Source organism: Rhinoderma darwinii, chromosome 1 (genome assembly GCF_050947455.1).
Source record: "Rhinoderma darwinii isolate aRhiDar2 chromosome 1, aRhiDar2.hap1, whole genome shotgun sequence".
NCBI classification, from domain to species: Eukaryota; Metazoa; Chordata; class Amphibia; order Anura; family Rhinodermatidae; genus Rhinoderma; species Rhinoderma darwinii.
The window spans coordinates 4708115-4732750 of NC_134687.1; the positions used below are offsets into that span (position 1 = coordinate 4708115).

General features: G+C 57.2%; 1 protein-coding gene across 2 annotated transcripts in view; it reads right to left on the minus strand.

The window, feature by feature from the left end:
• LOC142748409 (transcription factor COE3-like) overlaps nucleotides 1-5773 on the minus strand; it is a 124871-nt gene extending 119098 nt beyond the window's left edge. For both annotated transcript variants that reach the window (XM_075855516.1, XM_075855509.1), the window contains exon 1: nucleotides 5510-5773. In XM_075855516.1, the coding sequence (XP_075711631.1) occupies nucleotides 5510-5631 (122 nt within the window). In that variant the 5' untranslated portion in view covers nucleotides 5632-5773. The remainder of the gene's footprint in view (nucleotides 1-5509) is intronic.
• Between the last annotated feature and the right edge of the window lie 18863 nt (nucleotides 5774-24636).

Consider the following 24636-nt stretch of genomic DNA (forward strand, 5'->3'; position numbering starts at 1 on the left):
TCAGGGTCAGTAGGAGATGTCCTGTGATAGTCCTCGGTCAGGGTCAGTAGGACCTGTCCAGTGATAGTCCTCGGTTATTGTCAGTGGATCATGTCCTGTGATAGTCCTGAGTCAGGGTCAGTAGGACATGTCCTGTGATAGTCCTGGGTCAGGGTCAGTAGGACATGTCCTGTGATAGTCCTGGGTCAGGGTCGGTAGGACATGTCCTGTGATAGTCCTGGGTCAGGGTCAGTAGGACATGTCCGGTGATAGTCCTGATACTACTGTCAGTAGAACATGTCCTGTGATAGTCCTGGGTTAGTGTCAGTGGATCATGTCCTGTGATAGTCCTGGGTCAGGGTCAGTAGGAGATGCCCTGTGATAGTCCTGGGTCAGTGTCAGTAGGAGATGTCCTGTGATAGTCCTGGGTCAGGGTCAGTAGGACATGTCCTGTGATAGTCCTGGGTCAGTGCCAGTAGGAGATGTCCTGTGATAGTCCTAGGTCAGTGCCAGTAGGAGATGTCCTTTGATAGTCCTGGGTCAGGGTCAGTAGGACATGTCCTGTGATAGTCCTGGGTCAGTGTCAGGTCAGTAGGAAATGTCCTGTGATAGTCCTGGGTTAGTGTCAGTAGGAGATGTCCTGTGATAGTCCTGGGTCAGGGTCAGTAGGACATGTCCTGTGATAGTCCTGGGTCAGTGCCAGTAGGAGATGTCTTGTGATAGTCCTGGGTCAGTGTCAGTAGAACATGTCCGGCGATAGTCCTCGGTCAGGGTCAGTAGGAGATGTCCTGTGATAGTCCTGGGTTAGTGTCAGTAGGAGATGTCCTGTGATAGTCCTGGGTCAGGGTCAGTAGGACATGTCCGGTGATAGTCCTGGGTCAGTGTCAGTGGATCATGTCCTGTGATAGTCCTGTGTCAGTGTCAGTGGATCATGTCCTGTGATAGTCCTGGGTCAGTGTCAGTGGATCATGTCCTGGGTCAGTTTCAGTGGATCATGTCCAGTGATAGTCCTGGGTCAGGGTCAGTAGGAGATGTCCAGTGATAGTCCTGGGACATTGTCAGTGTATCATGTCCTGTGATAGTCCTCGGTCAGTGTCAGTAGGAGATGTCCAGTGATAGTCCTGGGTCAGTGTCAGTGGATCATGTCCTGTGATAGTCCTCGGTCATTGTCAGTGGACCATGTCCTGTCATAGTCCTGGGTCAGTGGATCATGTCCAGTGATAGTCCTCGGTCATTGTCAGTGTATCATGTCCTGTGATAGTCCTGGGTCAGGGTCAGTAGGAGATGTCCTGTGATAGTCCTCGGTCAGGGTCAGTAGGACCTGTCCAGTGATAGTCCTCGGTTATTGTCAGTGGATCATGTCCTGTGATAGTCCTGAGTCAGGGTCAGTAGGACATGTCCTGTGATAGTCCTGGGTCAGGGTCGGTAGGACATGTCCTGTGATAGTCCTGGGTCAGGGTCGGTAGGACATGTCCTGTGATAGTCCTGGGTCAGGGTCAGTAGGACATGTCCGGTGATAGTCCTCGGTCATTGTCAGTGTATCATGTCCTGTGATAGTCCTCGGTCAGGGTCAGTAGGACATGTCAGGTGATAGTCCTCGGTTATAGTCAGTGGATCATATCCTGTGATAGTCCTCGGTCAGGGTAAATAGATTCATGGTACAGCTCTGATTGTGAGCGGAGCAGGGAAAAATCCCAGTGTTTGAGTACACAGTGCAGTGTGGTTGTAAGTGGAGCAGGATGCAGCTTTGGATGTGACTGGAGCAGGGATGGCTGCAGTGTTGGTGTGAGCAGTGCAACATACAGTTTCAGGATGAAAAGTGTAGTCAGTGTTGAATGTGAATGGAGCAGTGTGCAGCTCTGTGTGTAAGTGGAGAAGAATACAATGAATGAACCGGAGTATAGTCCTGAGTGGTGAATGTCAGCAGGCAGGGTGTGACTCTGGGTGTGAGTGGAGTAGAGTACCCGGATATTGGGGCAGTCAGTGTGGTTGAGTATGAGTGGAGTAGAGTACAGCTTTGAGTGTGAATGGAGCAGGGTATAATCCCAGGTGTTGTTTGGTGTAAATTGTGCAAGGTACAGCTTTGGGAGTAAGTAGAGCACAGTATCAGGTATTGCTATGTGTTAGTGGAGAAGAGTACAGCTCTGGATGTGAGTGGAGTAGAGTCCCAGGTGTTGTGTGTTAGATGTAAGTACAGCTCTGGATGTGAGTAATGTACAGTCCCAGGTGTTGTGTGTGAGTGGTGCAGCTCTGGCTGTGAGTAGAGTCTCGGGTGTAGTGTATAAGTAGTGCAGGATGCAGCTCTGGCTGGGAGTAGAGTCCCGTGTAGTGTATAAGTAGTGCAGTATGCAGTTCTGGCTGTGAATAGAGTCCCGGGTGTAGTGTATAAGTAGTGCAGGATGCAGCTCTGGCTGGGAGTAGAGTCCCGGTGTAGTGTATAAGTAGTGCAGGATGCAGTTCTGGCTGTGAATAGAGTCCCGGGTGTAGTGTATAAGTATTGGGTGCAGCTCTGGCTGTGAGTAGAGTCCCGGGTGTAGTGTATAAGTAGTGCAGGGTGCAGCTCTGGCTGTGAGTAGAGGCCTGTGTGTAGTGTATAAGTAGTGCAGGATGCAGCTCTGGCTGTGAGTAGAGTCCCGGTTTACTGTATAAGTAGCAGGTGCAGCTCTGGCTGTGAGTAGAATCCCGGGTGTAGTGTATAAGTAGTGCAGGATGCAGCTCTGGCTGTGAGTAGAGTCCCGATGTACTGTATCAGTAGCAGGTGCAGCTCTGGCTGTAAGTAGAGTCCCAGGTGCAGTGTATAAGTAGTGCAGGATGCAGCTCTGGCTGTGAATAGAGTCTGGGTGTAGTGTATAAATAGTAGAGGATAGAGCTCTGGCTGTGAGTAGAGTCCCGGGTGTAGAGTATAAGTAGTGCAGGATGCAGCTCTGGCTGTGAGTAGAGTCCCGGTGTACTGTATAACTAGCAGGTGCAGCTCTGGCTGTGAGTAGAGTCCCGGGTGTAGTGTATAAGTAGTGCAGGATGCTGCTCTGGCTGTGAATAGAGACCCGGGTGTAGTGTATAAGTAGCGGTTGCAGCTCTGGCTGTGAGTAGAGTCCCGGTGTAGTGTATAAGTAGTGCAGGATGCTGCTCTGGCTGTGAGTAGAGGCCTGTGTGTAGTGTATAAGTAGTGCAGGATGCAGCTCTGGCTGTGAGTAGAGTCCTGGGTGTAGTGTATAAGTAGTGCAGGATGCTGCTCTGGCTGTGAGTAGAGTCCAGGGTGCAGTCTATAAGTAGTGGGGTGCAGCTCTGGCTGTGAGTAGAGTCTGGGTGTAGTGTATAAATAGTAGAGGATAGAGCTCTGGCTGTGAGTAGAGTCCCGGGTGTAGAGTATAAGTAGTGCAGGATGCAGCTCTGGCTGTGAGTAGAGTCCCGGGTGTAGTGTATAAGTAGTGCAGGATGCAGCTCTGGCAGTGAATAGAGTCCTGGGTGAGTAGTGGGGTGCAGCTCTGGCTGTGAGTAGAGTCTGGGTGTAGTGTATAAATAGTGCAGGATGGAGCTCTGGCTGTGAGTAGAGTCCCGGTGTACTGTATAACTAGCAGAAGCAGCTCTGGCTGTGAGTAGAGTCCCAGGTGTAGTGTATAAGTAGTGCAGGATGCAGCTCTGGCTGTGAATAGAGTCCTTGGTGTAGTGTATAAGTAGTGGGGTGCAGCTCTGGTTGAGAGTAGAGTCTGGGTGTAGTGTATAAATAGTGCAGGATGCAGCTCTGGCTGTGAGTAGAGTCCCGGGTGTAGTGTATAAGTAGTGCAGGATGCAGCTCTGGCTGTGAATAGAGTCCTTGGTGTAGTGTATAAGTAGTGGGGTGCAGCTCTGGCTGTGAGTAGAGTCTGGGTGTAGTGTATAAATAGTGCAGGATGCAGCTCTGGCTGTGAGTAGAGTCCCGGGTGTAGTGTATAAGTAGTGCAGGATGCAGCTCTGGCTGTGAATAGAGTCCTTGGTGTAGTGTATAAGTAGTGGGGTGCAGCTCTGGCTGTGAGTAGAGTCTGGGTGTAGTGTATAAATAGTGCAGGATGCAGCTCTGGCTGTGAGTAGAGTCCCGGGTGTAGTGTATAAGTAGTGCAGGATGCAGCTCTGGCTGTGAGTAGTGTCCTGGGTGTAGTGTATAAGTAGTGCAGGGTGCAGCTCTGGCTGTGAGTAGAGGCCTGTCTGCAGTGTATAAGTAGTGCAGGATGCAGCTCTGGCTGTGAGTAGAGTCCCGGTGTAGTGTATAAGTAGTGCAGGATGCAGCTCTGGCTGTGAGTAGAGTCCCGGTGTAGTGTATAAGCAGTGCAGGATGCAGCTCTCGCTGTTAGTAGAGTCCCGGGTGTAGTGTATAAGTAGTGGGTGCAGCTCTGGCTGTGAGTAGAGTCCCGATGTAGTGTATACGTAGTGCAGGATGCAGCTCTGGCTGTGAGTAGAGTATAAGTAGTGCAGGATGCAGCTCTGGCTGGGAGTAGAGTCCCGGTGTAGTGTATAAGTAGTGCAGGATGCAGTTCTGGCTGTGAATAGAGTCCCGGGTGTAGTGTATAAGTATTGGGTGCAGCTCTGGCTGTGAGTAGAGTCCCGGGTGTAGTGTATAAGTAGTGCAGGGTGCAGCTCTGGCTGTGAGTAGAGGCCTGTGTGTAGTGTATAAGTAGTGCAGGATGCAGCTCTGGCTGTGAGTAGAGTCCCGGTTTACTGTATAAGTAGCAGGTGCAGCTCTGGCTGTGAGTAGAATCCCGGGTGTCGTGTATAAGTAGTGCAGGATGCAGCTCTGGCTGTGAGTAGAGTCCCGGCGTAGTGTATAAGTAGTGCAGGATGAAGCTCTGTCTGTGAGTAGAGTCCCGGGTGTCGTGTATAAGTAGCGGGTGCAGCTCTGGCTGTGAGTAGAGTCCCGGTGTAGTGTATACGTAGTGCAGGATGTAGCTCTGGCTGTGAGTAGAGTCCAGGTGTAGTGTATAAGTAGTGCAGGATGCAGCTCTGGCTGTGAGTAGAGTCCCGGGTGTAGTGTATAAGTAGTGCAGGATGCAGCTCTGGCTGTGAGTAGAGACCCGGGTGTAGTGTATAAGTAGCGGGTGCAGCTCTGGCTGTGAGTAGAGTCCCGGGTGTAGTGTATAAGTAGTGCAGGATGTAACTCTGGCTGTGTGTAGAGTCCAGGTGTAGTGTATAAGTAGTGCAGGATGCAGCTCTGGCTGTGAGTAGAGTCCCGGTGTAGTGTATAAGTAGTGCAGGATGCAGCTCTGGCTGTGAATAGAGACCCGGGTGTAGTGTATAAGTAGCGGGTGCAGCTCTGGCTGTGAGTAGAGTCCCGGTGTAGTGTATAAGTAGTGCAGGATGCAGCTCTGGCTGTGAATAGAGACCCGGGTGTAGTGTATAAGTAGCGGGTGCAGCTCTGGCTGTGAGTAGAGTCCCGGCGTAGTGTATAAGTAGTGCAGGATGCAGCTCTGGCTGTGAGTAGAGTCCCGGCGTAGTGTATAACTAGTGCAGGATGCAGCTCTGGCTGTGAGTAGAGCACACATGACACCGGAGTTCTTACCTCTGTGCCGCGGTGCTGGAGTCCACGATCCCCGGGCTTTGCATCCAGGCTCGCACGGTGGGCAGCGGTTCCTCCTTCATGTTGAGCGGCGCCCGGGACAGCGGGTCCTGCAGGGAGAACATGAGCTCCGGCCGCTACGCTCTGCGCTGTCCCCGCGATCACCAGTTTCGGCCGGGCGCAAGTCCCCGCGATCATCCGCTCAGCAGCGCGGCGCACGGAACACTGAGGCTGCATCATCCCGCTCCACGGCTGCCGGGCGGAGGAGTCCCGGGGGAGGCTGCGAGGGAGTGGGGAGAGAAGAGGCTGCCCTCCCCCTGTACTGCTCCTCCCTGCCCCCACCCTGACAGCCCGTCACCAAGTGTACCCCCTCCTGCCCCCCACCCTGACAGCCCCTCACCATGTGTACCCCCTCCTGCCCCCCACCCTGACAGCCCCTCACCATGTGTACCCCCTCCTGCCCCCCACCCTGACAGCCCCTCACCAAGTGTACCCCCTCCTGCCCCCCACCCTGACAGCCCGTCACCAAGTGTACCCCCTCCTGCCCCCCACCCTGACAGCCCGTCACCAAGTGTACCCCCTCCTGCCCCCCACCCTGACAGCCTGTCACCAAGTGTACCCCCTCCTGCCCCCCACCCTGACAGCCCGTCACGAAGTGTACCCCCTCCTGCCCCCCACCCAGACAGCCCGTCACCAAGTGTACCCCCTCCTGCCCCCCACCCTGACAGCCCCTCACCATGTGCACCCCCTCCTGCCCCCCACCCTGACAGCCCGTCACCAAGTGTACCCCCTCCTGCCCCCCACCCAGACAGCCTGTCACCAAGTGTACCCCCTCCTGCCCCCCACCCAGACAGCCCGTCACCATTTGTACCCCCTCCTGCCCCCCACCCTGACAGCCCGTCACCAAGTGTACCCCCTCCTGCCCCCCACCCTGACAGCCCGTCACCATGTGTACCCCCTCCTGCCCCCACCCTGACAGCCCGTCACCAAGTGTACCCCCTCCTGCCCCCCACCCTGACAGCCCGTCACCAAGTGTACCCCACCCTGACAGCCCGTCACCCCTCACCATGTGTACCCCCTCCTGCCCCCACCCTGACAGCCCGTCACCAAGTGTACCCCCTCCTGCCCCCCACCCAGACAGCCCGTCACCAAGTGTACCCCCTCCTGCCCCCCACCCAGACAGCCCGTCACCAAGTGTACCCCCTCCTGCCCCCCACCCAGACAGCCCGTCACCAAGTGTACCCCCTCCTGTCCCCCACCCAGACAGCCCGTCACCAAGTGTACCCCCTCCTGCCCCCACCCTAACAGCCCGTCACCAAGTGTACCCCACCCTGACAGCCCGTCACCCCTCACCATGTGTACCCCTCCTGCCCCCCACCCTGACAGCCCGTCACCCCTCACCATGTGTAGCCCCTCATGCCCCCCACCCTGACAGCCTGTCACCCCTCACCATGTGTACCCCAACATCAACCTCCTGCACCCCACCCTAAGTGTACTCCAACAATCATCTCCTGCCCCACACCCTGACAGTCTATCACCCTTCGCCATGTGTACCCCAACATCCAACTCCTGCCCAGTGCTCCTGTCTCTGACACAGCTACTCCCTGCACCTAATTACAAGTCATTACCTGCGTCTCATTTACGGCTACTCACAGCAACCCATTATCAGCTACTACCTGCACCCCATTACTGGCCACTACCTGCACCCCATTACTGGCCACTACCTGCACCCCATTACTGGCCACTACCTGCACCCCATTACTGGCCACTACCTGCACCCCATTAGTGGCCACCACCTGTGCCCCATTAGCGGCCACCACTTGCTCCACATTAGCGGCTTCTACCTGCACCCCATTTTTAGCTACTACCTGCATCTCATTACCTAGATACTCTCTGTATCCCCAATAACTAGCTGCACCCATCTGTCCTGTGTATCCTTCACCTATTATTTGCACCTCAAAGTTGCCTAACGCTTGTACCCCAATACCTAGATGTACCTGCCTGTGCACCAAGCCCTTCCGTACTCACCTGTCCTCCACACCCCTATTGCCAACCTATACTCATCTCTCCTGTACCCCAATACCCACCTGTACTCACCTCTCCTGTACCCCAATACCTACCTGTACTCACCTCTCCTGTACCCCAATACCTACCTGTACTCACCTCTCTTGTACCCCAATGCCTACCTGTACTAACCTTTCCTGTACCCAATACCTACCTGTACGCATCTCCTGTACCCCAATACCTACCTGTACTAACTTTTCCTGTACCCCAATACTTACCTGTACTCACCTGCCTGTACACTCAACCCTTACTTGCTGCCCCCATACCCAACTATTGCTAGTACCCACAATACTGTACTCACCTGTCCTGTTTCCCAATACCTACCTGTACTCACCTGTCCTGTTTCCCAATATCTACCTGTACTCACCTGTCCTGTACCTCAATATCTACCTGTACTCCCCTGTACTGTACCCCCAATATCTACCTGTACTTACCTGTCCTGTTCCCCAATACCTACCTGTACTCACCTCTCCTGTACCCCCGATACCTACCTGTACTCACCTGTCCTGTACCTCAATATCTACCTGTACTGTACCGCCAATATCTACCTGTACTCACCTGTCCTGTAGCCCCAATATCTACCTGTACTCACCTGCTCTATATCCCAATATCTACCTGTACCCCAATATCTACCTGTACTCACCTGTCCTGTACCCCAATATCTACCTGTACTCACCTGTCCTGTTCCCCAATACCTACCTGTACTCCCCTGTCCTGTACCTCAATATCTACCTGTACTCCCCTGTACTGTACCCCCAATATCTACCTGTACTCACCTGTCCTGTACCTCAATATCTACCTGTACTCCCCTGTACTGTACCCCCAATATCTACCTGTACTTACCTGTCCTGTTCCCCAATACCTACCTGTACTCACCTCTCCTGTACCCCCGATACCTACCTGTACTCACCTGTCCTGTACCTCAATATCTACCTGTACTGTACCCCCAATATCTACCTGTACTCACCTGTCCTGTAGCCCCAATATCTACCTGTACTCACCTGGTCTATATCCCAATATCTACCTGTACCCCAATATCTACCTGTACTCACCTGTCCTGTACCCCAATATCTACCTGTACCCCAATATCTACCTGTACTCACCTGTTTTGTATCCCCAATATCTACCTGTACTCACCTGTTTTGTATCCCCAATATCTACCTGTACTCACCTGTCTTGTACCCACAATATCTACCTGTACTCACCTGTCTTGTACCCACAATATCTACCTGTACTCACCTGTCTTGTACCCACAATATCTACCTGTACTCACCTGTCTTGTACCCACAATATCTACCTGTACTCACCTGTCCTGTACCCCAATATCTACCTGTACTCACCTGTCTTGTACCCCCAATATCTACCTGTACTCACCTGTCCTGTACCCCAATATCTACCTGTACTCACCTGTCTTGTACACTCCAACCCTTTAGCTCCTCTCTAGTGATACCTCTCTTCTACTTACTGCCCTGAAGTCCCTACTACCCACGTTCCCACATTCTATGCACCCCAACTAGCATCCACTACGACTACCGACTGCACCACCATATTGTATGTACTACCACTCCAATCTCCAATGTACCACAACTCTCACCTTCCATCTGCAGCCACTATTCCTTTGCATCCAAAATCCCACCTAATATAAGACCTACGTCTTGTTTAACCCAATTGACCTCGTCTCCATCTTCTCTATCCACGGTGTGTTTGGGCACGGTGCAGGGATTAAGTATGGCTTCCCAGCATGCCTTGCTCCTCACCCCGCTCCAGTCATCAAGAGTTCCGGCAATCGACATACAACAAACTGTTGCTGGTGAAGCCGGGAGCCATGGTAGGGTCTGAGCAACACCTCAGGATGATGGTGAGACATAATATCTAGTCATACCGCGGTCTACTGACCAGCAAAGGATGAGGAGGAGACGGCCATGAAAGGGGCAACGAGGGAGAAGATACAGGGACACCTGGTGGTGTAGCAGATGTAGTGGTGGTGGTAGCAGATGTAGTGGTGGTGTAGCAGATGTAGTGGTGGTGGTAGCAGACGTAGTGTTGGTTACAGCTATGGTGGTGTAGCAGATGTAGTAGTGTTGGTAGCAGATGTAGTGTTGGTTGCAGCTCTCAGGGTTGGAGAACATGTTTCTGGTTCCTATTTAACATTTGGGAGGAAGAAATGGCCCAAACCAGGCGTCCCGGAGTCCAGAGTCCACAGAAAGGTGAAGTCAGGCGTTTATAATAATTGCTGGCTCTGCCAGGTGAGATCCCAATGTAGAAACATGAAACTAGTGACCCTGAGGAGCCGTCCGAAAGAAATCACATCACCCAAGACGCCCAGTTACCCCTTATCTGGTGTTAGGCCCCATGCACACGGCCGCCGACTGCCACCCGCATTTTCGGGCGGTGCTCCCATACTTTCCATAATTTTCGGAACATTTCTACGGCACGGACACCCATCCATAGCGCTACAGAAAGGTGTCCGTGTTCAATGAAAGTGAATGGGTCCATTTTTGCGGACCGCAATTACGGATGTTTTTTACGGCCGTGTGCATGGGGCCTGACCTGCAGCTGGCAGCTCTTATGTTGGGATAAGACCTCGGAACACCTCAAAAGAAACTGCAAATGACAGCGGAATACAAAGAAGCAACAATGGACGAGGAGAATCCGACCCCATGATCTGAGCACGAGGAGAACCCGACCCCGTGACCTGAGCACGAGGAGAACCCGACCCCGAGCACAAGGAGAACCCGACCCCATGACCGTAGCACGAATAGAACCCGACCCCGTGACCCGAGCACGAGGAGAACACGACCCCGTGACCGGAGCACGAGGAGATCCCGATCCCGTGACCTGAGCACGAGAAGAACCTGACCCTGTGACCTGAGCACGAGGAGAACCCGACCCTGTGACCGGAGCACGAGGAGAACCCGACCCCGTGACCGGATCACGAGGAGAACTCGACCCCGTGACCGGAGCACGAGGAGAACCCGACCCCGTGACCTGAGCACGAGGAGAACCCAACCCCGTGACCCGAGCTCTAGAAGAACCCGACCCCATGACCGGAGCACGAGGAGAACCCGACCCCGTGACCCGAGCACGAGGAGAACCCGACCACGTGACCTGAGCACGAGGAGAACACGACCCCGTGACCTGAGCACGAGGAGAACCCGACCCCGTGACCTGAGCACGAGGAGAACCCGACCCCGTGACCTGAGCACGAGGAGAACCCGACCCCGTGACCTGAGCACGAGGAGAACCCGACCCCGTGACCTGAGCACGAGGAGAACCCGACCCCGTGACCTGAGCACGAGGAGAACCCGACCCCGTGACCTGAGCACGAGGAGAACCCCACCCCGTGACCTGAGCACGAGGAGAACCCCACCCCGTGACCTGAGCACGAGGAGAACCCCACCCCGTGACCTGAGCACGAGGAGAACCCCACCCCGTGACCTGAGCACGAGGAGAACCCCACCCCGTGACCGGAGCACGAGGAGAACCCGACCCCGTGACCGGAGCACGAGGAGAACCCGACCCCGTGACCGGAGCACGAGAACCCGACCCCGTGACGTGAGCATGAGGAGAACCCGACCCCGTGACCCGAGCTCTAGAAGAACCCGACCCCATGACCGGAGCACGAGGAGAAACCGACCCCCTGACCTGAGCACGAGGAGAAACCGACCCCGTGACCTGAGCACGAGGAGAACCCGACCCCGTGACCTGAGCACGAGGAGAACCAGACCCCGTGACCGGAGCACGAGGAGAACCTGACCCTGTGACCCGAGCCCTAGAACCCGACCCCGTGGCCCGAGCACGAGGAGAACCCGACCCCGTGGCCCGAGCACGAGGAGAACCCGACCCCGTGACCTGAGCACGAGGAGAACCTGACCCCGTGACCCGAGCCCTAGAACCCGACCCCGTGGCCCGAGCACGAGGAGTACCTGACCCCGTGACCCGAGCCCTAGAACCCGACCCCGTGGCCCGAGCACGAGGAGAACCCGACCCCGTGACCCGAGCACGAGGAGAACCAGACCCCGTGACCTGAGCACGAGGAGAACCTGACCCCGTGACCCGAGCCCTAGAACCCGACCCCGTGGCCCGAGCACGAGGAGAACCCGACCCCGTGACCTGAGCACGAGGAGAACCTGACCCCGTGACCCGAGCCCTAGAACCCGACCCCGTGGCCCGAGCACGAGGAGAACCCAACCCCGTGACCTGAGCACGAAGAGAATCCGACCCCGTGACCGGAGCACGAGGAGAACCCGACCCCGTGACCGGAGCACGAGGAGAACCCGACCCCGTGACCGGATCACGAGGAGAACCCGACCCCGTGACCGGAGCACGAGGAGAACCCGACCCCGTGCCCTGAGCACGAGGAGAACCCAACCCCGTGACCCGAGCTCTAGAAGAACCCGACCCCGTGACCTGAGCACGAGGAGAACCCGACCCCGTGACCTGAGCACGAGGAGAACCCGACCCCGTGACCTGAGCACGAGGAGAACACGACCCCGTGACCTGAGCACGAGGAGAACCCCACCCCATGACCTGAGCACGAGGAGAACCCGACCCCGTGACCTGAACACGAGGAGAACCCGACCCCGTGACCGGAGCACGAGGAGAACCTGACCCCGTGACCGGAGCACGAGGAGAACCCGACCCCGTGACCGGAGCACGAGGAGAACCCGACCCCGTGACCGGAGCACGAGAACCCGACCCCGTGACGTGAGCATGAGGAGAACCCGACCCCGTGACCCGAGCTCTAGAAGAACCCGACCCCATGACCGGAGCACGAGAACCTGACCCCGTGACCCGAGCCCTAGAACCCGAGCACGAGGAGAACCCGACCCCGTGACCTGAGCACGAGGAGAACCTGACCCCGTGACCCGAGCCCTAGAACCCGACCCCGTGGCCCGAGCACGAGGAGAACCCAACCCCGTGACCTGAGCACGAGGAGAACCCGACCCCGTGACCTGAGCACGAGGAGAACCCGACCCCGTGACCCGAGCACAAGGAGAACCCGACCCCGTGACCTGAGCACGAGGAGAACCCGACCCCGTGACATGAGCACGAGGAGAACTCCACCCCGTGACCTGAGCACGAGGAGAACCCGACCCCGTGACCTGAACACGAGGAGAACCCGACCCCGTGACCGGAGCACGAGGAGAACCCGACCCCGTGACCGGAGCACGAGGAGAACCCGACCCCGTGACCGGAGCACGAGGAGAACCCGACCCCATGACGTGAGCACGAGGAGAACCCGACCCCATGACGTGAGCACGAGGAGAACCCGACCCCGTGACCTGAGCATGAGAAGAACCCGACCCCGTGACCTGAGCACGAGAAGCCGACCCCGTGATCTGAGCACGAGGAGAAGCCGCCCCTGTGACCTGAGGACGAGGAGAACCTGACCCTGTGACCTGAGCACGAGGAGATGGGAAGGACGACTTGAAGGTCACACCAAGACGATGAGGAGACCAACCAGTGTAAGCACCCATCTATATATGTACTACCCACATGAGGGGGGCGAGTAAGAGTCCTGATCACAAGAGCTTACACTTTATAAGAGGAGATATAAGTGGTGGGGGAGGGGTAAGGTCCTGACCATAGGAGCTTACAATCTATAAGCGGAGATATGAGGTGGGGGAGGGGTAAGGTCCTGATCATGGGGGTTAGGAATACTCAGTTTGGGTCCATATTCTATGGTATTGGGGGTTTGTCTGACTCCATCTCCATTCTTGGTGGGAATCTTGTCTTGGATCCAGTCCTGGGGTGACTTCAGGTGTGGGGGCCTATTTTAGGGTTGCTCTGCCCCCTCCGCTATGAGCGCCCTTTCCCCAGCCCGCACCCTTCCTGCCAGGTGTTTGTCTTCGGGCCTTGCTGTTCACTGCTGGACGTCTCGTTTCTACGTTTCCGTTTTTGTGAATATTTTTCTCTTCTCAGTAATGGCTGCAGTAGATGTCTGCGCTCCTCGCCCGTCCCTCGCCCGTCTCTCGCCCGGCCCTTGGCCTATGTGCGGAGTAATAGATATTTCTCATTCAGGAGAACATTTCCGCTCCGTCCCGGCCAGGTATTCCGTGATTTCTCCGCTCTTCATCGTCCTCCATTTCGGAGTTGTTTGGAGGGAACATGTGAAGATGATTAAAATTCCCCAACGTCAAACAAATCAGAGCAGCGAAAGTCGGGTGAGAACGCGGCTCCGCTGACAACTTGGCTGGAGAAAGCGCAGATCGGGGAGTCATCAGAGGCCGCACGACCCCCCCCCCCCGTAAATAAACAATGGAGGATTTTGTGTAGAATTTTCGGCGTCGGGCCCTTGTTCTGGAAAACATCATCTTGTTATATGGGGGTCACACAGAGAGGGGACCCGTCCAGACAGCAGGAATAGTCGGCACCCCGAGTACGGGGGAACCTGTCCCGGGAAGAGGGGAGACCTCCCTGACGGAATACAGCCCCCCCCGGACGCACGCACTCTGGAGTAGGTCATATATTCTAGCGGCGACGCTTCCTCGTGGTCACTCGCGATGGGTCTGGTCTGAGGTCAGTGTCTGGGGTCTGATGGTTTTTCGAGGGTCTGTATTTAGGGGGTCTGGTCTGGGGTCTGTAATAGTTTAGGGGTCTGGTCTGGGGTCTATTTAGAGGTCTGTATTCATTTTGGGTTTGATGAACGGGGTTATTTACGCTATTTATTATTCAAATCCCGTTGCTTGGGGCGTGTCCTATATAAATGGGTGGGACAAATGGGAAGAAATGTAGCTATTTATATATATATACAGAATTCCCATTGGACGTCCAAAACCGCGTCCTAATCCGGGACCAAAAATCTACTCCGAAAAGTCCAACCTCCAAGTCTGGTGTAAGATCTGCCTTCAAGATTCCCCTGGAGACGGAGGGGGCGGGGCTGTGACAATCTCTTACAATGGTGCCCCAGGTGGTGGATGTCCTGTAGACGGGGGGGGGGGGGGGGGGGTGATCCTGTATTTGCAGTAATGGGGGGGGGGGTGTATACCATTCCTAGTCATACTCATATACAAACGGCAAGCTGTGCTGCCAACGACTCTCTTCTCTTCTGATTGGCTGTAGCGGTCACATGGTGTAACTACTTCAGCCAATCAGCGGCAGGATGAAGCCGACATGTGTAGTGCTGACTGTAACTGCTGAGGCCTCATCTCCCTGTATGGCCTATCCTGAGGGGAACCTGTCAGCAGCTTTGTCACCTCCGGTCGGGTGCGGTGGGGGGGGGGGGGGGGGGGGCGCTGCTGACGACGGGTTCTCTTAATAATTGGGTTTTACTGAGCAGATTTAGCCAAACTGTCTAAACCCATAACAACCAATCAGAGCACAGCTTTCGTTTTACCACAGCAGAGCAAAGCTGAGCTCTGATTGGTTGCTATGGGCATGACCACATCCTTACAGTGAGTGATTCCATCGTTACTCCTAGTCAGCCCGTGCCTGTAACCGTGGTAACCGAGCGGCACGGGTCACATTATTGGGGGGGGGGGGTGAACGCGCCGCAGATGACGACATTACGTTACTTCTATAAACAAGTCCAAAAAGAGAGAACGAGCGGACGGTAAACGCTGCAACGCCAAATATGACAATAAACAACGACTGACTTTATAAAGCAGGAGACGCAAAGCACCGGCACTACACCCGCGCCGGGCGAGCGCTGCTCAATAACCCTCTGCCCGCCACTCCTCCGGAACAGGCGTAATGAGTAGTGGTCTCTCCCAGCGCGCGGGTACAGCGGGTTACGTAGCGCCAGTAGGCGGGTATAGAGTCAGGGTCTGTCACTACGCGGAGGTCAGGGTGTGGAAACAGTCAGTATGAGGAGAGTGGGGATGTTCACACGCAGTGGTTTGATGTAATTCGGGCGTTTTATGCCTCAAATTACGCATGAAAAAACGCCCCTAATACGCCTACAAACATCTGCCTTTTGCTTTCAATGGCAATTACGATGTTCTGTTCCCACGAGCCTTTATATTACGCGTCGCTGTCAAAATACGGCGCGTAAAAAGACGCCCGCAAAAAAGCGCCGGACACGGCTTGGGCCGTTTTTGGAGCTGTTTTTCATTGACTCCAAAAACGGCCGTGAAAAACGCGAGTTGTTAAAAAAACGTCTGAAGATCAGGAGCGGCTTTCACCTGAGAACAGCGCCGTATTTTCAGACGTTTTTGGTCACTGCGTGTGAACAGAGCCCAAGGGGGACTAAGAAGCAACACGCGGGAGGCGTCCATGTCTCCTGCCCCGAGAGCATCATCATCCGGCTCATATACAGGGGCAGAGTGGTGATATACAGGGGGCAGAGCGGTGGTATACAGGGGGCAGAGCGGTGGTATACAGGGGGCAGAGTGGTGGTATACAGGGGGCAGAGCGGTGGTATACAGGGGGCAGAGCGGTGATATACAGGGGGCAGAGCGGTGGTATACAGGGGGCAGAGTGGTGGTATACAGGGGGCAGAGCGGTGGTATACAGGGGGCAGAGCGGTGATATACAGGGGGCAGAGCGGTGGTATACAGGGGGCAGAGCGGTGGTATACAGGGGGCAGAGCGGTGGTATACAGGGGGCAGAGCGGTGGTATACAGGGGGCAGAGTGGTGGTATACAGGGGGCAGAGCGGTGGTATACAGGGGGCAGAGCGGTGGTATACAGGGGGCAGAGCGGTGATATACAGGGGGCAGAGCGGTGGTATACAGGGGGCAGAGCGGTGGTATACAGGGGGCAGAGCGGTGGTATACAGGGGGCAGAGTGGTGGTATACAGGGGGCAGAGCGGTGGTATACAGGGGGCAGAGCGGTGATATACAGGGGCAGAGTGGTGATATACAGGGGCAGAGTGGTGATATACAGGGGGCAGAGCGGTGATATACAGGGGGCAGAGCGATGATATACAGGAGCAGAGCGGTGGTATACAGGGGGCAGAGCGGTGGTATACAGGGGGCAGAGTTGTGATATACAGGGGGCAGAGTTGTGATATACAGGGGGCAGAGCGGTGGTATACAGGGGGCAGAGCGGTGGTATACAGGGGGCAGAGCGGTGATATACAGGGGGCAGAGCGATGATATACAGGGGGCAGAGCGGTGGTATACAGGGGGCAGAGCGGTGGTATACAGGGGCAGAGCGGTGGTATACAGGGGCAGAGCGGTGGTATACAGGGGGCAGAGCGGTGATATACAGGGGCAGAGCGGTGATATACAGGGGCAGAGCGGTGATATACAGGGGGCAGAGAGGTGATATACAGGGGCAGAGCGGTGGTATACAGGGGGCAGAGCGGTGATATACAGGGGGCAGAGCGGTGGTATACAGGGGGCAGAGTGGTGATATACAGGGGACAGAGAGGTGATATACAGGGGGCAGAGTGGTGATATACAGGGGGCAGAGCGGTGATATACAGGGGCAGAGTGGTGGTATACAGGGGCAGAGTGGTGGTATACAGGGGGCAGTGATGATATACAGGGGGCAGAGAGGTGATATACAGGGGCAGAGTGGTGATATACAGGGGGCAGAGCGGTGGTATACAGGGGGCAGAGCGGTGATATACAGGGGGCAGAGCGGTGATATACAGGGGGCAGAGCGGTGGTATACAGGGGGCAGAGCGGTGGTATACAGGGGCAGAGTGGTGGTATACAGGAGGCAGGGTGGTGATATACAGGGGGCAGAGCGGTGGTATACAGGGGGCAGAGCGGTGATATACAGGGGGCAGAGCGGTGATATACAGGGGGCAGAGCGGTGGTATACAGGGGGCAGAGCGGTGGTATACAGGGGCAGAGTGGTGGTATACAGGAGGCAGGGTGGTGATATACAGGGGGCAGAGCGGTGATATACAGGGGGCAGAGTGGTGATATACAGGGGGCAGTGATGATATACAGGGGGCAGAGTGGTGATATACAGGGGGCAGAGTGGTGGTATACAGGGGGCAGAGCGGTGGTATACAGGGGCAGAGTGGTGGTATACAGGGGCAGTGATGATATACAGGGGGCAGAGTGGTGGTATACAGGAGGCAGGGTGGTGATATACAGGGGGCAGAGTGGTGGTATACAGGGGCAGTGGTGATATACAGGGGCAGAGTGGTGATATACAGGGAGCAGAGTGGTGGTATACAGGGGGCAGAGCGGTGGTATACGGGGGGCAGAGCGGTGGTATACAGGGGGCAGAGTGGTGATATACAGGGGCAGAGTGGTGGTATACAAGGGGCAGTGATGATATACAGGGGGCAGAGTGGTGATATACAGGGGCAGAGTGGTGGTATACAGGGGGCAGAGCGGTGGTATACAGGGGCAGAGTGGTGGTATACAGGGGCAGTGATGATATACAGGGGGCAGAGTGGTGATATACAGGGGGGCAGAGTGGTGGTATACAGGGGCAGTGATGATATACAGGGGGCAGAGTGGTGATATACAGGAGGGCAGAGTGGTGGTATACAGGGGCAGTGATGATATACAGGGGACAGAGTGGTGATATACAGGGGGCAGAGTGGTGATATACAGGGGGCAGAGTGGTGATATACAGGGGGCAGAGTGGTGATATACAGGGGGCAGAGTGGTGGTATACAGGGGCAGTGATGATATACAGGGGACAGAGTGGTGGCATACAGAGGGCAGTGAAAATGTCCATATATATATATATATATATATATATATAGTGCCTGGTCCTGAACCGAATAAAAGCAGAATGTGCGAAATACTAAATGTCTTTAAAGACGGGATACTGATCCCGCCAGCTCCACAGGACCCGCCGATACTGAACCCGCCAGCTCCACAGGACTGATGATACTGAACCCGCCAGCTCCGCAGGACCCGCCGATACTGAACCCGCCAGCTCCACAGGACTGATGATACTGAACCCGCCAGCTCCGCAGGACCCGCCGATACTGAACCCGCCAGCTCCGCAGGACCCGCCGATACTGAACCCGCCAACTCCGTAGGACCCGCCGATACTGAACCCGCCAGCTCCGCAGGACCCGCCGATACTGAACCCACCAGCTCCGCAGGACTCGCCAACACTGAACCTCGCCAGCTCCGCAGGACTGACGACACTGAACCTGCCAGCTCCGCAGGACCTGCCGATACTGAACCCGCCAGCTTCGCAGGACTGACGACACTGAACCCGCCAGCTCCGCAGGACCCGCCGATACTGAACCCGCCAGCTCCGCAGGACCCGCCGATACTGAACCCGCCAGCTCCGCAGGACCCGCCGATACTGAACCCGCCAGCTCCGCAGGACCCGCCGATACTGAACCCGCCAGCTCCGCTGAACCCGCCAGCTCCGCAGGACCCGCCGATACTGAACCCGCCAGCTCCGCAGGACCCGCCGATACTGAACCCGCCAGCTCCGCAGGACCCGCCGATACTGATCCCGCCAGCTCCACAGGACCCGCCGATACTGAACCCGCCAGCTCCACAGGACTGATGATACTGAACCCGCCAGCTCCGCAGGACCCGCCGATACTGAACCCGCCAGCTCCGCAGGACCCGCCGATACTGAACCCGCCAACTCCGTAGGACCCGCCGATACTGAACCCGCCAGCTCCGCAGGACCCGCCGATACTGAACCCACCAGCTCCGCAGGACTCGCCAACACTGAACCTCGCCAGCTCCGCAGGACTGACGACACTGAACCTGCCAGCTCCGCAGGACCTGCCGATACTGAACCCGCCAGCTTCGCAGGACTGACGACACTGAACCCGCCAGCTCCGCAGGACCCGCCGATACTGAACCCGCCAGCTCCGCAGGACCCGCCGATACTGAACCCGCCAGCTCCGCAGGACCCGCCGATACTGAACCCGCCAGCTCCACAGGACTGATGATACTGAACCCGCCAGCTCCGCAGGACCCGCAGATACTGAACCCACCAGCTCCGCAGGACCCGCCGATACTGAACCCGCCAGCTCCGCAGGACCCGCCGATACTGAACCCACCAGCTCCGCAGGACTGACGACACTGAACCCGCCAGCTCCGCAGGACCCGCCGATACTGAACCCGCCAGCTCCACAGGGCTAATGATACTGAACTTGCCAGCTCCGCAGGACTGACGACACTGGACCCGCCAGCTCCGCAGGACTGATGATACTGAACCTGCCAGCTCCGCAGGACTGATGATACTGAACCCGCCAGCTCCGCAGGACTGACGACACTGAACCCGCCAGCTCCGCAGGACTGAAGATACTGAACCTGCCAGCTCCGCAGGACCCGCCGATACTGAACCCGCCAGCTCCGTAGGACCCGCCGATACTAAACCCGCCAGCGCTGCAGGACTGATGATACTGAACCCGCCAGCACCGCAGGACCCGCCGATACTGAACCCGCCAGCTCCACAGGACCCGCCGATACTGAACCCGCCAGCTCCACAGGACTGACGGATTCACTGTATAGCGCTAGATACAGCTGCTCTGTACAGAGAATACAAAGCTGCTGTATCTAAAAAATATCTGCCCTGCAAAGGTTCAGTATCGGCGGGTCCTGCGGAGCTGGCGGGTTCAGTGTCGTCAGTCCTGCGAAGCTGGCGGGTTCAGTGTTGGCGAGTCCTGCGGAGCTGGTGGGTTCAGTATCGGCGGGTCCTGCGGAGCTGGCGGGTTCAGTATCGGCGGGTCCTACGGAGTTGGCGGGTTCAGTATCGGCGGGTCCTGCGGAGCTGGCGGGTTCAGTATCGGCGGGTCCTGCGGAGCTGGCGGGTTCAGTATCATCAGTCCTGTGGAGCTGGCGGGTTCAGTATCGGCGGGTCCTGTGGAGCTGGCGGGATCAGTATCGGCGGGTCCTGCGGAGCTGGCGGGTTCAGTATCGGCGGGTCCTGCGGAGCTGGCGGGTTCAGTATCGGCGGGTCCTGCGGAGCTGGCGGGTTCAGCGGAGCTGGCGGGTTCAGTATCGGCGGGTCCTGCGGAGCTGGCGGGTTCAGTATCGGCGTGTCCTGCGGAGCTGGCGGGTTCAGTATCGGCGGGTCCTGCGGAGCTGGCGGGTTCAGTATCGGCGGGTCCTGCGGAGCTGGCTGGTTCAGTATCGGCGGGTCCTGCGGAGCTGGCGGGTTCAGTGTCGGCGAGTCCTGCGGAGCAGGCGGGTTCAGTGTCGTCAGTCCTGCGGAGCTGGCGGATTCAGTGTCGTCAGTCCTGCGGAGCTGGCGGGTTCAGTATCGGCGAGTCCTGCGGAGCTGGCGGGTTCAGTGTCGTCAGTCCTGCGGAGCTGGCGGGTTCAGTGTCGTCGGGTCCTGCGGAGCTGGCGGGTTCAGTGTCGGCGGGTCCTGCGGAGCTGGCGGGTTCAGTGACGGCGGGTCCTGCGGAGCTGGCGGGTTCAGTATCGGCGGGTCCTGCGGAGCTGGCGGGTTCAGTATCGGCGGGTCCTGCGGAGCTGGCGGGTTCAGTATCGGCGGGTCCTGCGGAGCTGGCGGGTTCAGTATCATCGGGTCCTGCGGAGCTGGCGGGTTCAGTATCGGCGGGTCCTGCGGAGCTGGCGGGTTCAGTATCGGCGGGTCCTGCGGAGCTGGCGGGTTCAGTATCGGCGGGTCCTGCGGATCTGGCGGGTTCAGTATCGGCGGGTCCTGCGGAGCTGGCGGGTTCAGTGTCGTCAGTCCTGTGGAGCTGGCGGGTTCAGTATCGGCGGGTCCTGCGGAGCTGGCGGGTTCAGTATCGGCGGGTCCTGCGGAGCTGGCGGGTTCAGTATCAGCGGGTCCTGCGGAGCTGGCGGGTTCAGCGGAACTGGCGGGTTCAGTGTCGGCGGGTCCTGCGGAGCTGGCGGGTTCAGTATCGGCGGGTCCTGCGGAGCTGGCGGGTTCAGTATCGGCGGGTCCTGCGGAGCTGACGGGTTCAGTATCATCGGGTCCTGCGGAGTTGGCGGGTTCAGTATCGGCGGGTCCTGCGGAGCTGGCGGGTTCAGTATCGGCGGGTCCTGCGGAGCTGGCGGGTTCAGTATCGGCGGGTCCTGCGGAGCTGGCGGGTTCAGTATCGGCGGGTCCTGCGGAGCTGGCGGATTCAGTGTCGTCAGTCCTGTGGAGCTGGCGGGTTCAGTATCGGCGTGTCCTGCGGAGCTGGCGGGTTCAGTATCGGCGGGTCCTGCGGAGCTGGCGGGTTCAGTATCGGCGGGTCCTGCGGAGCTGGCGGGTTCAGTATCGGCGGGTCCTGCGGAGCTGGCTGGTTCAGTATCGGCGGGTCCTGCGGAGCTGGCGGGTTCAGTATCGGCGGGTCCTGCGGAGCTGGCGGGTTCGGTATCATCGGGTCCTGCGGAGCTGGCGGGTTCGGTATCGGCGGGTCCTGCGGAGCTGGCGGGTTCAGTATCGGCGGGTCCTGCGGAGCTGGCGGGTTCAGTGTCGTCGGGTCCTGCGGAGCTGGCGGGTTCAGTGTCGGCGAGTCCTGCGGAGCAGGCGGGTTCAGTGTCGTCAGTCCTGCGGAGCTGGCGGGTTCAGTGTCGTCAGTCCTGCGGAGCTGGCGGGTTCAGTATCGGCGAGTCCTGCGGAGCTGGCGGGTTCAGTGTCGTCAGTCCTGCGGAGCTGGCGGGTTCAGTGTCGTCGGGTCCTGCGGAGCTGGCGGGTTCAGTGTCGGCGGGTCCTGCGGAGCTGGCGGGTTCAGTGTCGGCGGGTCCTGCGGAGCTGGCGGGTTCAGTATCGGCGGGTCCTGCGGAGCTGGCGGGTTCAGTATCGGCGGGTCCTGCGGAGCTGGCGGGTTCAGTATCATCGGGTCCTGTGGAGCTGGCGGGTTCAGTATCGGCGGGTCCTGCGGAGCTGGCGGGTTCAGTATCGGCGGGTCCTGCGGAGCTGGCGGGTTCAGTGTCGTCAGTCCTGTGGAGCTGGCGGGTTCAGTATCGGCGGGTCCTGCGGAGCTGGCGGGTTCAGCGGAACTGGCGGGTTCAGTGTCGGCGGGTCCTGCGGAGCTGGCGGGTTCAGTATCGGCGGGTCCTGCGGAGCTGGCGGGTTCAGTATCGGCGGGTCCTGCGGAGCTGACGGGTTCAGTATCATCGGGTCCTGCGGAGTTGGCGGGTTCAGTATCGGCAGGTCCTGCGGAGCTGGCGGGTTCAGTATCGGCGGGTCCTGCGGAGCTGGCGGGTTCAGTATCGGCGGGTCCTGCGGAGCTGGCGGGTTCAGTATCGGCGGGTCCTGCGGAGCTGGCGGATTCAGTGTCGTCAGTCCTGTGGAGCTGGCGGGTTCAGTATCGGCGGGTCCTGCGGAGCTGGCGGGTTCAGTGTCGTCAGTCCTGCGGAGCTGGCGGGTTCTGTATCGGCGGGTCCTGCAGAGCTGGCGGGTTCAGTGTCGTCAGTCCTGCGGAGCTGGCGGGTTCAGTGTCGGCGGGTCCTGCGGAGCTGGCGGGTTCAGTGTCGGCGGGTCCTGCGGAGCTGGCGGGTTCAGTGTCGGCGGTTCCTGCGGAGCTGGCGGGTTCAGTATCGGCGGGTCCTGCGGAGCTGGCGGGTTCAGTATCGGCGGGTCCTGCTGAGCTGGCGGGTTCAGTATCGGCGGGTCCTGCGGAGCTGGCGGGTTCAGTATCGGCGGGTCCTGCGGAGCTGGCGGGTTCAGTATCGGCGGGTCCTGCGGAGCTGGCGGGTTCAGTATCGGCGGGTCCTGCGTAGCAGGCGGGTTCAGTGTCGTTAGTCCTGCGGAGCTGGCGGGTTCAGTATCGTCGGGTCCTGCGGAGCTGGCGGGTTCATTATCATCGGGTCCTGCGGAGCTGGCGGGTTCAGTATCGGCGGGTCCTGCGGAGCTGGCGGGTTCAGTATCGGCGGGTCCTGCGGATCTGGCGGGTTCAGTATCGGTGGGTCCTGCGGATCTGGCGGGTTCAGTATCGGTGGGTCCTGCGGAGCTGGCGGGTTCAGTGTCGTCAGTCCAGCGGAGCTGGCGGGTTCAGTATCGGCGGGTCCTGCGGAGCTGGCGAGTTCAGTATCGGCGGGTTCTGCGGAGCTGGCGGGTTCAGTATCGGTGGGTCCTGCGGATCTGGCGGGTTCAGTATCGGTGGGTCCTGCGGAGCTGGCGGGTTCAGTGTCGTCAGTCCTGCGGAGCTGGCGGGTTCAGTATCGGCGGGTCCTGCGGAGCTGGCGGGTTCAGTATCGGCGGGTTCTGCGGAGCTGGTGGGTTCAGTATCGGCGGACCCTGCGGAGATGGCGGGTTCAGTATCGGCGGGTCCTGCGGAGATGGCGGGTTCAGTATCGGCGGGTCCTGCGGAGATGGCGGGTTCAGTATCGGCGGGTCCTGCGTGTCTCTGACAGTTCATAACTTAGATGTGATAGATTAGAGGAGGATCCTACATGTCACAGACACGCAGGACTGACGGATTCAAGGAATAGCGCTAGATACAAAGCAGCTGTATCTTAAAAAATCTTATTTTATGGTTTTTCGCACATTATTCTTTTCTTCGGTACTATAACTTTTTTATGTTTTGGGCCAGTGACATGATTTTTGCGATGCCTCTTTCATGACCAATTCAGTTTTTTGTTTTTTTTATTCACATAATTTTTTTACATTTTTTTTAGCATTTTTCGGCTTATAGTTTGAAATCAATACCGTATCTATATATTTATATGCCCTGCAAAGGTAACTCATCAGGACCTCAATATCCATCTAGCCAGTCAAACATCTGTGCAATCAATATAAAAAGGGTGTATATTATCAGTATATATAGTGCTATGCTGCCCTCTAGTGGTGAATTTGGAAAGTATATTATTAGTATATATAGTGTTATGCTGCCATCTAATGGTGAATATATAGGGTGTATATCACCAGTATATATAGAGCTATGCTGCTCTCTAGTGGTAAACATGAAGGGTGTATATTTGTCAGTATATATAGTGTTATGCTGCCATCTAGTGATTATGGAGGTTGTGTATTATCAGTATATATAGTGCTATGCTGCTCTCTAGTGGTGAATATGGAGGGAGTATGATAACATTATATAGTGCTATGCTGCCATCTAGTGGTGATTATGGAGGATGTGTATGATCAGTATATATATATATATATATTGCTGTGCCTCCCTCTAGTGGTGAATATGGAGTAGATCTGAGTTAGGCCAGTTTCACAGTTTTTGGTGCAGTTTTTTAGGCAGACACAGGAGCGGACACACAAGATTGCAGTTAATAATGTGCCTATTGGTTGTGGATATTACGGTCATGAGTTATAAC